Source organism: Ochlerotatus camptorhynchus, unplaced genomic scaffold, assembly GCF_037179485.1.
Source record: "Ochlerotatus camptorhynchus isolate MF236.1 unplaced genomic scaffold, CSIRO-AGI_Acam_v1.1 ptg000434l, whole genome shotgun sequence".
NCBI lineage: Eukaryota > Metazoa > Arthropoda > Insecta > Diptera > Culicidae > Ochlerotatus > Ochlerotatus camptorhynchus.
Genome location: NW_027040920.1, coordinates 5,609,473 through 5,622,283, shown reverse-complemented (window position 1 = coordinate 5,622,283; position 12,811 = coordinate 5,609,473). Strand labels below are relative to the sequence as shown.

At 39.5% G+C, this 12,811-nt stretch overlaps 1 protein-coding gene across 1 annotated transcript in view; it reads right to left on the bottom strand.

Annotated features, from left to right (window-relative positions):
• LOC135711669 (uncharacterized) overlaps positions 1–12,811 on the bottom strand; it is a 506,190-nt gene that overhangs the window by 447,303 nt on the left and 46,076 nt on the right. Inside the window, exon 3 of the mRNA XM_065234581.1 lies at positions 194–1,989. Within this exon, the coding sequence (XP_065090653.1) occupies positions 194–1,989 (1,796 nt within the window). The remainder of the gene's footprint in view (positions 1–193; positions 1,990–12,811) is intronic.

Below are 12,811 nucleotides of genomic sequence, written 5' to 3'. Positions count from 1 at the left end.
TTTTCGTCGAGCAACGAACTTTTAAATCTCAGAGCACTTAATATTACATGTCATGTTTGTTTACGTCTCATTTCTTACGTCAAAGATGGATTCCATCACGTGTAAAATTAGTTATTTCTTAGTGTGTACAACTTGCAGACTCCCCACCAACGTCGAACGCACACCCCGCCGCAAATTAAAACAACTGACCTACCTTCTCATAATCGGGATCGGGAACGAGTACCGGCAATCGTCGGCTCCGACCGCCGCCGCCGCCGCAGCAGCAGCAGCAGCCCGATGGTGCACCGCTGCCGGGTGGACCACTGCTGGCAAGATCGGTGGTGGAGCCGGCAGTACGGTGGCCCCCATCGGCAGGGTCGTGTACGGCGGCGGCAGATGGCTGTGCAGTATATCCGGTATGATTTCGAGCGGCGGTGGCCGAATTAGAGTCGGCGGCGGTGGCGGTGGTTGGTCCATCGGGTGCACATGTTGCATCCGGTTGCGGGCTTGGCGGCGCTCACGACGCTCCCGACGACGATGTTCCCGAGTGCTGAACTCGGATCCGGGTGGTGGGGATAGGAGCAAGGGCGGAGGCAACATGGGAGCAGCATGATGGGGATGGACGTAAGGGGGTACCACTCCACGAGGGATGGGAATCGGAGGATCGTCGGTTTGGGCTTCGGTTGAAGTGTAGGTACGATTGCTGTTGGCGGGTTCGATCCGGTCGATATCCATCTGGTGGTACTGGGGGGTAGTTTGATTGCTAGCACTATTCTTCTTGTTATAACTACTCTCGATCGAATTGGAATCGTTGGAGCCACTTTGCACTACTGTGTTAGAAACATGAACCATTTGCTCTGCATTTGCACTGATATTTACAGGATTTCTATCGATAGCCGTAGGATTCAAATTAGCACTGTTAACATCACTTGGGTAGAATTGACCTTCTGTAGCTTCACCGTTATCATTTTCACTGGAACCATCGGCAGCACTTTTGGGCGTCTCTCGGTAGCAATTCACGATGCTTACTCCAGAGGACACATTATTTACAACATCATTTTGCACCTCATTATTGGTATCGACACAATTCACTTGAATGGTTAGGGTAGGCCTCGGTCCACCCTCACTGTGCGAGATTGCACTATCCGTATTCGCCGCACTGGCCACTGTGGTCGTCCCTTCGGAGGACGGAATGTAAACACTGGTCCGGCTGCCCTCGGGGGCCGCTGGCACGTTCAGCCGCATTATGTCGACGAACCGATCCCGCACGCTGCGACCAAAACCACGAATATTATCCAAAGCCCGGCTAGAACTCCGGCTAATGTTGTTATTATGGGCACTATTAGTATCACTAGAACTAGAAATCCGCTCGATCGTCTGTCGGTCGGTCGCAGCGATCAAACGACGCTCCGACGCGGGAAGATCACCGTACGCGTATGTTTCTCCGTTCACTATCCGCACACTACTAAACATGGAACGATCGAATCCAGCCGTCGGAGTCGCCGTCGTCGTCGATTGCCATTCCCTCCCATCGCAGCGTTCATCGTCAGCTGCTTCACCCTCACAACCACCCTCCATGTGCTCGTGGTGGTAGCCGTTAAACGGACTTATGTTTTGCTCATTCCACTTTGGACGTTCATTCGAACTGCATCCAACATAGGATTCACCCGACGTCGCGATGGCGGAACATGAACCAGTTGCAGTCTCTATGCTGCTATGCTGCGGTCGTTGTTGATGCTTTGAGAAATGTAGGTCTCCGACGTTGCCGCTGTGCGACCTGCTGCTGCGCATGACTGGCTTAAGTATTGCGGAAATTCTGCATAGACTGTCGTTATTGTCATAGTGGTAGTCGTCGCCGCCGCCGTCGTCGCAGTTGTTGTTGTTATTGTTACTGTCGTTCGACTGGCCGTAACCTGATGCCGCGAAGGATGACGATGGTTGATGTCTCATGTTGTTCGGGTGGCTCAGGTAAGCACCACCACTAGCAGCAACCGGTGTAATGGGGTAAACCTGCAACAAGGAGAGCAAAACAAAATAGCAAATTAAAGAAGCAATGTTCACAGAGACGTACCTACATACAAATATGGATAACTATAACACAATCGGAGGCTGAAGCATGAGGCTTCTTCGGCTGCATGATTTACTGCTGGCGAATAGAGAGAGAGAGAAACAGCTTTGTTTTTATTTCTGTTTATCTTGTCTGCCGAGTAAAATCCCACAAACAAGAGCGCGCACACGATTGCTCTAGATGCTGGATGCTGCTTCGGGTGAGGACCGGAGGAGATTGGAATCTTCTTCCCCCGCGCGGTGCTGATTCCAGCGCACCCGACGAATGATCATCCCGAATCATGCTGCACGCTTTGTTTAGGTGTATGATTTCATTAGTGTGAGCAGATTGGGGCATGCGATATGGTAGATATGGGTGGGGGTAAGGACTCTTGCGCTTTGGAATATATTTTCAAAACTGCTACTTGCGTGTTAATTTTCGTGGCTTTCAACCACCGCTACTTCTCGACTGTCCTTCAGCCAATTGAGCACACTTAGATTATTTTACAGAAGTCAGTTTTTTTTTGACGTAGGACTATGTATGTGATTTCCATATGGGGGTTCACTTTGTGAAGACCAACAATGGCACATGTAACGAAATTATGAAAGATTTTGAACGCTAATAACTCAGCTGCCCCTGGACCAATTTCAATAATTTTATTACCAATCGATCAGAAATATTTCTACGCATTGATGCCTCCGACTGTGGATTTTCAACAAGAAACGTTTGAAAAGGAGGTAAATGTCAAGCATTGTCCAAAAGCATCGAAATAACTAACAAATCCACCAATTACGTACATGCATATGCCGCTTCCCCTACACCATCATAGAGTCGTTAGTAGACGAAACAAGTCCAATTTTCGGGCGTGCGCGAAAAGGGAGGATATAATTGCGTAGCATTTTGCACACTCATTACCATATTCAGAGCCCCAAACGACCACACATAATGCTCTCCAGAGTTGTAATCTTGTAACCAAACTTGGAAGCAGGGATGCAAGTGATTTTGATCGATTCTCTTCATAGGCTTTTCTGTTTCGTTTATAACTCGACGGTAAACACATTCATTGATAAGTTTGTTGTTCTGGATGATAGAAGAAATAGTGCGAAATAGGTTAGTGAAGCCATGGTCATCAAAAGAGGAAATCGATGAAGAGAATTGACTCTCACCCCTCTGCTGCTAAGCCCCTTAAAGGGTGATACGGTCAAAATTTGGTCAATATCAACTTGACGTATTTCTTTCAATTTTGCATTTTAAAAACCTGAACACCCCTCATTTTGAAGGTGTGTGTGTGTAGAATGTTGCTCCTATTTTGATTTTGGAATTCACTCTTCAGTTGTCAAAATGCCGTCCAAGCAAGAAGAGCAGCGTATCAAAATTTTGCTCGCGCATCGCGAAAATCCGAGCTACTCGCACGCAAAGTTGGCAAAATCGCTAAAAGTTGCCAAATCAACCGTTACAAATGTAATTAAAGTGTTTGGGGAACGTTTGTCGACAGCCAGGAAGTCTGGATCGGGGGGAAATCGAAAACCGGAAGCCGCTGAGACGACAAAGAGAGTTGCCGGTAGTTTCAAGCGAAACCCTAACCTCTCTCTCCGAGATGCCGCAAATAAGCTGGGTGTATCGTCTACAACCGTGCATCGAGCCAAAAAACGAGCCGGACTATCGACTTACAAGAAAGTAGTGACTCCAAATCGCGATGATAAACAAAATACGACGGCCAAAGCGCGATCCCGGAGGCTGTACACGACGATGCTGATGAAGTTTGACTGCGTGGTAATGGACGACGAAACCTACGTCAAAGCCGACTACAAGCAGCTTCCGGGACAGGAGTTTTATACGGCAAAAGGAAGGGGAAAGGTAGCAGATGTTTTCAAGCACATGAAACTGTCAAAGTTCGCAAAGAAATATCCGGTTTGGCAAGCCATCTGTACCTGCGGCTTGAAAAGCAGCATTTTCATAGCTTCCGGGACTGTCAACCAAGAAATTTACGTGAAAGAGTGTTTGAATAAACGTCTGCTGCATTTCCTGAAGAAACACGGTTGTTCCGTACTGTTTTGGCCGGATTTGGCATCTTGCCATTACGGTAAAAAGGCCATGGAGTGGTACGCCGCCAACAACGTGCAGGTGGTTCCCAAGGACAAGAACCCTCCCAACACGCCAGAGCTCCGCCCAATTGAGAAATACTGGGCTATTGTCAAGCGGAACCTAAAGAAGACCAAAAAAACTGCTAAGGGCGAGCAGCAGTTCAAGGCAAACTGGCTTTCTGCGGCGAAGAAGGTGGACAAGGTGGCTGTACAAAATCTGATGGCAGGGGTCAAGCGTAAGGCCCGGCAATTCGGATTTGGAAAAGCGGAAGCCTAACTGAATATTTTTCCTGAATTTTATACTAATTGAACTTGAAAAAGAAATTTAATTTGATTTTTTAAATAAACGATTTCACCGATTTACACGCGTTTTCCCTTGACCAAATTTTGACCGTATCACCCTTTATTTCAGTCGTTGTCGTAGCAATGAAAACTAGCATTGCACGGCTTTTGGTTCTTGGGTTACACTTGCTGGTTGCAATTCTGCTGTTCGACATTTTCGAAGGACTTCTGAAGAACACGACATTGCACTTTTTTCTAGGGATCCCTAAAAGTCCAATTATTTGATTAACGGTTGATCGTAAAGTTTTCCAGCAATTCGATTAAATATTTATCGAATTTTCAATTATTCCAGCACTTAACCGACACCTCTTCTTATTTCTACTAGTTTGATTTAGCGCAGTATAGAAAATAAATAAAAGTACTAATTTATCTGAACAGGTATAGAGAAGAACCATGACGTGAAACAGGAACATAAATTAGCTGAAAAAAGTGTTAAGCGTCTTTCTGCTAAAGACTAAGATTAACCAACTTGTTGAGAGAAGGAGTTCAACGAGAAAATCTAAAAAGGTGAGGAGCTTTAGTTGGGTGGACACTGTCCAGCAGCAGACGGGTCGAGACTCTTGCGAGTGCCCAATAATTGAACCGAAGAATATGGGATTGTCCAGTCAGATTTTCTGATCCAGCTGCCTACACGTCATCATCATCTTCCAAAGACTTTAAGCTTGTACTACCATCGTCCCTTTTCAGGGCCACCAATATTTTCCAAAAGAGTTAAATTTCTGAACATGTTCCAACTAATATCAAAAGGTTCTATTCAGAGCTATCAAAGTCATACTAAATAGTATAAACAGAGAGAACCCTGCTCAAATTCCTATTCCTACATAAAACACAATCTCCTGCTGCAGTTAACAAATAACATTTATTATATAAGACCACGTAGTCCTACGTCACCATTGCGTACAACCAACAATCAATACGAAACTAACGATTTTAAATTGGCTCACTACTTGACTAACCTATTGGTCCCAAGCAAACGATTAACGTACACCCTTCTAGTCGAAATTCTAGTACTACGCAATGTTTGTGTTGATTCGCTATGAAAGTTTGACCGATAAAATGAGGGGTTATTGGTTTTTCCTATGTTTCGAGGGGTGAATCGATTAGCTTGGGACCGAAGAGAGTACCAGAGCTGAGCCAAAAAGTTGGGCACGTTATTTCGGGACCTTCTAGTCTTAGAGTTACCTCTATGGTACAACCCCATAAGGCTGTCCCTTTAAGTTTCTTACTGGGTTTTTGAATTGCTGATAAAGTCAGAAACATTCAAATGATCACTATCATTAAATGGAGTTTACAGAATTAAGCAACATCTTACTGACCGGATTAGTGTGTAGGCAATCAGCATACTGTTGACATACATAAAATCAGCTCAATTAGTTGGAGGACTGCCGAGAAATTCGCTATCCCTCTAGTTTAGAAGATAACCAGGAAGAAGAAGAATTCCCCTGTAGTTTAGAATATGACTAGATGTTATATGCACTGAAGGTGCTGAAGCTACTCCTTCTCTCCAGGTCCTACATTAATTAGTGGGTAATGTACTAGGCGTCTCCATTGATATGCTCTCAATTTACTCGGAGACGCATGGTACATATTAATGTAACGCTTTCAAATCAGATGGCTCAGCTTCAAAAGCAATTAGGAGCTGCCCATAGACTTTGTAGACAATTAGGCAGGGGGAGGGGGTTTCCTTGTGTATTTAAATTATACAAATTGAGAATGAAATACTACCTACGGTCAGGAGAGCATCCAAACAATTATCTCTACAACGATTATGGACAATAATTCAAAACATTGATGCGTCCTGATTTCTTACACCTCGATAATCAGACAAGTTTTTACAAAACGACAAAACAATGGTCCATATCTTTAATTTTGAGGTAAGACTGGGTTGTATCGGAAATAAATGTTTTTTATTGGACGAGTTGTTTTCATTTAAAATTGAATTTAAAAGAGAAGTTCGGAGACAGCACATGCGCACAATTTTTATACTTAGAGTGTATTCGATAGAAATGGCACTCACTTAAACAGCTGTAATTAATTATTATTCCAAATTATTTTGAACTTTCAAACAAGATTCTCTGGAGAGTACTGAACAAGTAAAAAAAATACACGAGCTTTGACTTTGGTATTATTCAAGCAAACGAAATGTTCCCTTAACAATTGTGTACAGTGGCAAAAGCTACATTTAGCCAAGATTTATTTATATTTTCTATTCCTATTTTTTACTCACCACTACCCTCCACACCAAAAAGCCCCTGGTAGTGGACTATCTCAGCTCAATCTGTGCAGCAAAATAAGGAAACAATAAAGCTAATAATGAGCTGAGAAAAAAATAGACAAAAGGATAATAAAATGAGGTTGATATGTATCATATTGAATGGGTGTGATGTCCCAGTGGAATCGAATTTCCTTTTAAGAGACCCACTTGAACACAAAGTATTAATTTAAAAAAAAATTACAATTATTATAAACGAGAAACAATTATTGCTTCTGGTTGGTATCACAAGATGAACTCATCCAAGACTGTCGTGTAGATTATCTTTTAAATATTTTGTTTTATTTGATTCTAAAAACACCGCGGCTGTTGATTTTTTTTAACTCTAGAGGCAAACGGTTGTATGTCTTTGGACCTATAATCGAAATCCTTTTCTGACCAAACATTGTGTGAGCTCTTCACAGTTGTAAATTGTTAGCATTTCTAGTAGGGTAACTATGAGCAGCAAGAGGTAATTTAATAGAATGATGAAAATTATCGTTATGTAGGGTGTCATAAACAAAAATAATAGTTTGTAATTCACATAGGCAGAATATTATGAGAGCTGTCGGATTAAAGCTACAACGTAGGGAACAAAACTGATTTTTTGAATATAGTTTTCAAGCATCTATTTGAAGCGTTTGTAGTTTTCTTAGATAAGATTTACATTCCCCACCCCAGGCTATAATGAGATAATTTAGGCAGGAATGGATTTTAGCAAAATAAAACTTTAAGAGAATACTGCGAGAGACGAAATACCTTACTCTGCTCATTATTCCACAAAGCGTTTAAACTTTCTTCTCCACATATTTTATATGATCAACCCAACAAAGTGTTGTGTCCAAGATCAAACCTAAATATTTAAATAATATGACTTCTTCGATTGTTTGATTTGATTTCGATTGAAAACTTTACTCACACAACTATTTCTTCTCGCTTCTCTTACGCTTAGAAGATGGAGAATCCACAGTGCCATTTATGAAGCTGCCTAAGTCGTTACGATTCCTAATCACTTCCGATTTGGAGTGCTCATTTACCTTCACTAATATAATGCCGTCTCTGCCCGCCCAAACGTATTTCAGGTTAACTTTTTTTGTATTTTACGCATTTATTGCAACAGTTCAACAAAATGTGGAATCAACTCATCCCAGATAGCAAAATTCGTTGATTTACCATTGAAGATCAACGATCGGTCAATGGATGCTGATGGAAGTTGCCCATACTCTCTTTTTTTTCGAAAAGAATACCTCCTTCACAGATTTATCTTCGAAAACTATTCTAATTGGAATCAGTTTGTTTGCAGAAGTGTTTGAAGTTTACACCCGATAAGCTGATAAAAGAGCACAAGAAAGAATATCAATACCAATACATTGAGCCCACTTGGAAACCAACTCAGGGACATTTCCGTTAGCTTGTACTGGAAGACCAACAATAACCGCTTTATTGGAGATAGAGTCCTTGTTAGCCTTATCCGCTTTCACTTTCAGTTTGTGAACAAACTCTTTCAAAGACGACTGTGATTTTTCAGCTCGTTCGTTCAAGTCAAAAAATCAAATTTGGACGAGAGGAATTGCTGCGAATCTAAAATTGCGTTGACGATCGTATTTACCTCGGCTCTTACAACCTGTAGTTGAGCAGACACAACATTGGTCACAGTGTTTTTTTTTATCTCAGTACTCAGCTCGGAAATCAATGTGGTACGAGCATTTTGCATTTCAACTATTTTTTGTAGATTTCAGAACATTTGGAGGAGCAAAAGTACACGTTTTCTTTGACGTTGCGAATAGCATTTCCAATGATATTGAGGGATTTGAAATGCGCACTTGAGGAGCAATACAGACACGTTACGAGTTTGCTAGGATCACTTTCCTTTTTTACAGTCAACGCAATAAACAACATCACCTTGATCTTCCGACATTCTTGAAGATGAGTGCTGTAAACAAAATACAAACAAATTTTTTTTTTAATGGGACTCACTACAACGAAAAAACTACAATAGGCTATAAACGAACATATGGAGTGTACATCGTAAGTTAAAGACTGGCACAATATGTACACTGAAAAAGTAATAGCCAAAAGCAAAACTTTTCCAATTCAGCAATCGACTGTGGAAGAGCATTCGTAACTAAGGCAGGCATACAACAAATGGTGGTGTGTTAGATCAGACTATTCATTTGACTGATAAGGATCCCATGATCTACTGGCTACCAAAGGTGCCGGTTTTACTTCGAATTTTTTTTCTATCAAACTTCGCTAAATCTGCAGCACTTGACCTCAGCCACCAGCATACCTACAGCCTATTTGGCGATAGTTGCCCTTGCCTTTGACAACAGAACCATTTTTTTTTTGCTATTGATGGATGTACTAATTCCAAAGACACAAACCAATCAAGAACTCGCAAGCTTTCATCCACGGAAACGAGCAATATCAGCCAAATGAACAGTGAGTGAAACACACCACAGCTTATCAACACAAGAATCAATACGAATGAAACGCAGCCTATCATTACAATTGCTTCAAGGAACAACAAAACCATTCGATGATCACTTTAATAGGTAACGAACAGGCACTTTTCACGTTTTTTTTTCAATACAAACTCACAACACTCGAAAAAACTATGCAACTACACCTTTGGAACAAAAATATTATTAATATAAACGTAAATCACTTCAAATTCTAAAACCATAATTTACCCTTTAGGACAATAGAATCAGCTTTTTAGGGGTTTAGATTTTCAAGTAAAAATGAGCCAAAATTTTGAACTATAATTTGTGACCAAATAAAACATTTGGATTAAAATTAGTTTTGGTACATGAGTCCATAGCAACATTGATGACCGCTAACTTCATGTTGTTCTCATGACTATTACACGAGATAACGCACCTATCAGATCTTCATAAAAATAACATTTGTAGAGTAAGGTGGGGCAAAAGTTCGATCTTAGATGAAGAAATTAAAATTTATCTAAACTCCAAGCATCCATCGAAATCATCTTAAGCAAATCCAAAGAGGTACAGTGATTTAAAAACGCTATATTAAATATAATCCGATGAACAATTCTTACTAATTCTACTCAGCTACTAAATCAATGCAACCCCTTCCAACTCCTTGAACATAAAAACCGTTTATGCTTGTGATACTAATCACCATGCTCCTCTTTATTAATAATTATTTTCAACACATGCGTAGCTATGCTTTTCTGCCTTAAAAGTAGATTATCTCCAATTCCAATTTAAATTTTAATTGGAGATGTTAAAATGTTATCAGAAAGTGAACCAACAGAGTGAATGCGAATCTTTCCGAAAATGTTTCAATTGAAAAAGATCGTGACATTGCGAAACTTTTCAGAAGGTATTGAACTAAGAACAAAATTCTACAACGATACGTTAAGGTTTAGTTTGGAAAATAAAAAATCTAATAATTACTGAACTGAAAGACGAGCTGAAAATGGGATTAGGAGTAATCCAAAAATGGAATTAAGAGAATCTCTTAAATATGATTCAGAGAATCCCATCAATGAGATTCAGAGAAACTCAAAAATGAGATTAAGTGAATCCAAAAAAAATAAATTCAGAGAATCCTTAAGCTGGGATTCGGGGATCCTAAAGATGGGATTAAAAGAATCCCAAACCTGATAATCAAAGGATCCCCAATAATGGATTCAGAGCATCTGAAATATATAATTCAGAGAATCCCAAATAAAGGATTCAGAGAATTCCGAAACAGAGATTCAGAGAATCCCAAAAATGAGATCCAGAAATGTTCAAAAAGGGGGTTAAGAGAATCTCTAAAATAAGATGCAGAGAATTTAAAATATAGGGTTCGAAGAATCCCATAAATGGGATTCAGAGAAACCAAAAATGAGCTACAGAGAATCCAAAAAATGGGATATGGGAAATCCGTAAAATGGCATTCAGAGAATTTTTAAAATTTGATCTGGGGAACCTAAAGATAGGATTAAGAGAATCCCAAAAATGGTAATCAGAGGATCCTAAATAAAGTATTCAGAGAATTTTAAATATAGGATTCAGAGAAACTCAAAAATGATATTCAGAGATTTAAAAAAAAAGTGATCAGAGAATCTCAGAAATGAGATTTATAGACTTCTATTAAATCTCATTTCTGAGCACTCAAATAGTATTCAGAGAATTACAAAAATATCATTCCGAAAAAAAAATTATTCAGAGAATCTTAAAAAAAAAAATCCAGAGAATCCCATGCATAAGATTAGGAAAATCCTTTATTATTGAGATTCTGAGAATCCCGATAGTAGTATTCAGAGAAGTCCATGAATGTGATTCAAAGAATCTTAAAAATAGTTTTTAATAAAATCCGAAAAATAGGTTTAAGAGAATCCGAAAAAGGCTAATCATAGAATTACAAATATGGGATCCAAAACTGAGATTTAGAAAATCCTAAAAATGAAATTTAGAATATTAAAAAAATAGAATTCAGAGAACTCCAAAAATGAGATTCAAATTATCCCAGAAACGACAATCATAGGATCCCATGAATAGGATTCATTAAATCCCTAAAAGGGATTCAGAAAGTCCCAAACATGGGATCAATAGATTTCCAAAACTGGGACTTAGAGAAACCCAAAAATTAATATTAGACTATCATTAAAATTGGATTTAGAGAATCCTAAATATGTATGAAAGAATCTCAAAAGTTGTAATCAGAGGAATCCCAACTCAGGATTCAGATAAAGAATCACGAAAAGGTGATTTGGAGAATCCTAAACATAGTGTTACGTAAGCAAACAATAATTTATTTCTAATGTCGTAAAGTTTGTTTTCCATTCACAATAAAGGGGATGGAAGGGGTTTAAAATTTTTAAAAATTGTACATAGTTAAGTTTGCATGTTCACATTATAGGTTTAGATTTTTCATAGTTTGAGGTAAATAGTTCTTAATCTTCATGGAATAAATCTGGTAGGGTAAAGTACTTACGTGCAGTCTCTTCTTCGTTATAGCAACTATCCATTGCAAGAAGAAGAGGTTCTACTCTGTATTCACAAGGGTTCAACAATTTCCCAACGGGATTTATGTTTTTTCAAATTAAATAAATTTTTAGCTTTAATTTCAAACCGTAACGTTCAATTTACGTTTCTATTTTCTTTAGCTACTGACGCTTTGTCACCGTCACAAGTCGATCAACATCACAGAATTCAGAAGCTCTACCTTTGACGAATCAATCAATCAAGATAGCACTACATAGATGCATCGAATTGTAAAAATATCGACAAATGGACGGTACAATACATGGGTAAATGAAGAGACTGCATGATCTATCAAGTTATAGAAAATATCGAGTTGTGGAGAGTTGACTCTATTAATACTGGTCATCCCATATCAATGCATAATATCCCTCAAAGTAACATTACATTATTTTGCCCAGGTTTTTGACCTAGTTACTCCTCTGTGCGTCGGTTCGAGACCACAAATATAGCTTCTTTTCTATTTAACTTCCTTCTTCTCTTTTCAGAAAGCAAATAATGGCGCTATAACCATAAGCAATATACACTGATAATGAAACTAACTCAGAGAGTGAGTCAACTTAAACTCAGTGGTATGTATGGATACACTTCTAAAAGCGCATGTTACTCATACCTTGAGAGTGACCTACGTTTTTTGAAATGTCTTCATACTAGTGAGTAAGAGTGACTCACATCTAAGTAAAAATGACTCATTATCTGATTTAGTTTCGCATTCAGGGTAGGGCTAGGACAAGAGTTAGTGCTAGTTGAAAATGGAGCATCACAGAGACTAGATGCGCAAAACGACCAACTTTTATAAATTGCATAACAACGAAACGAAATGTCCACGTTTCGTCCATTTATTGAATTTTAGGACATCGTGTTTAAATCCTGCCCGATGTTTCTGAATCATCTTGCCCCTTAAATGCCACACAATGGGTTTTGCTATGTGTTGCGCATCTCTAATGTAGGTATATCCATCATTTTCCTGAATGCTTTCAAGAACTGGCTGTGTTGGGGTTAGATGAGATTATATTAGATTAGATTAGAGTAGTGTGTACAAAGAGAATGAAATAGTGTGTACAAAGGGAATGAAAATATGTATACGTAGTCTATAGACAGCCCCAAA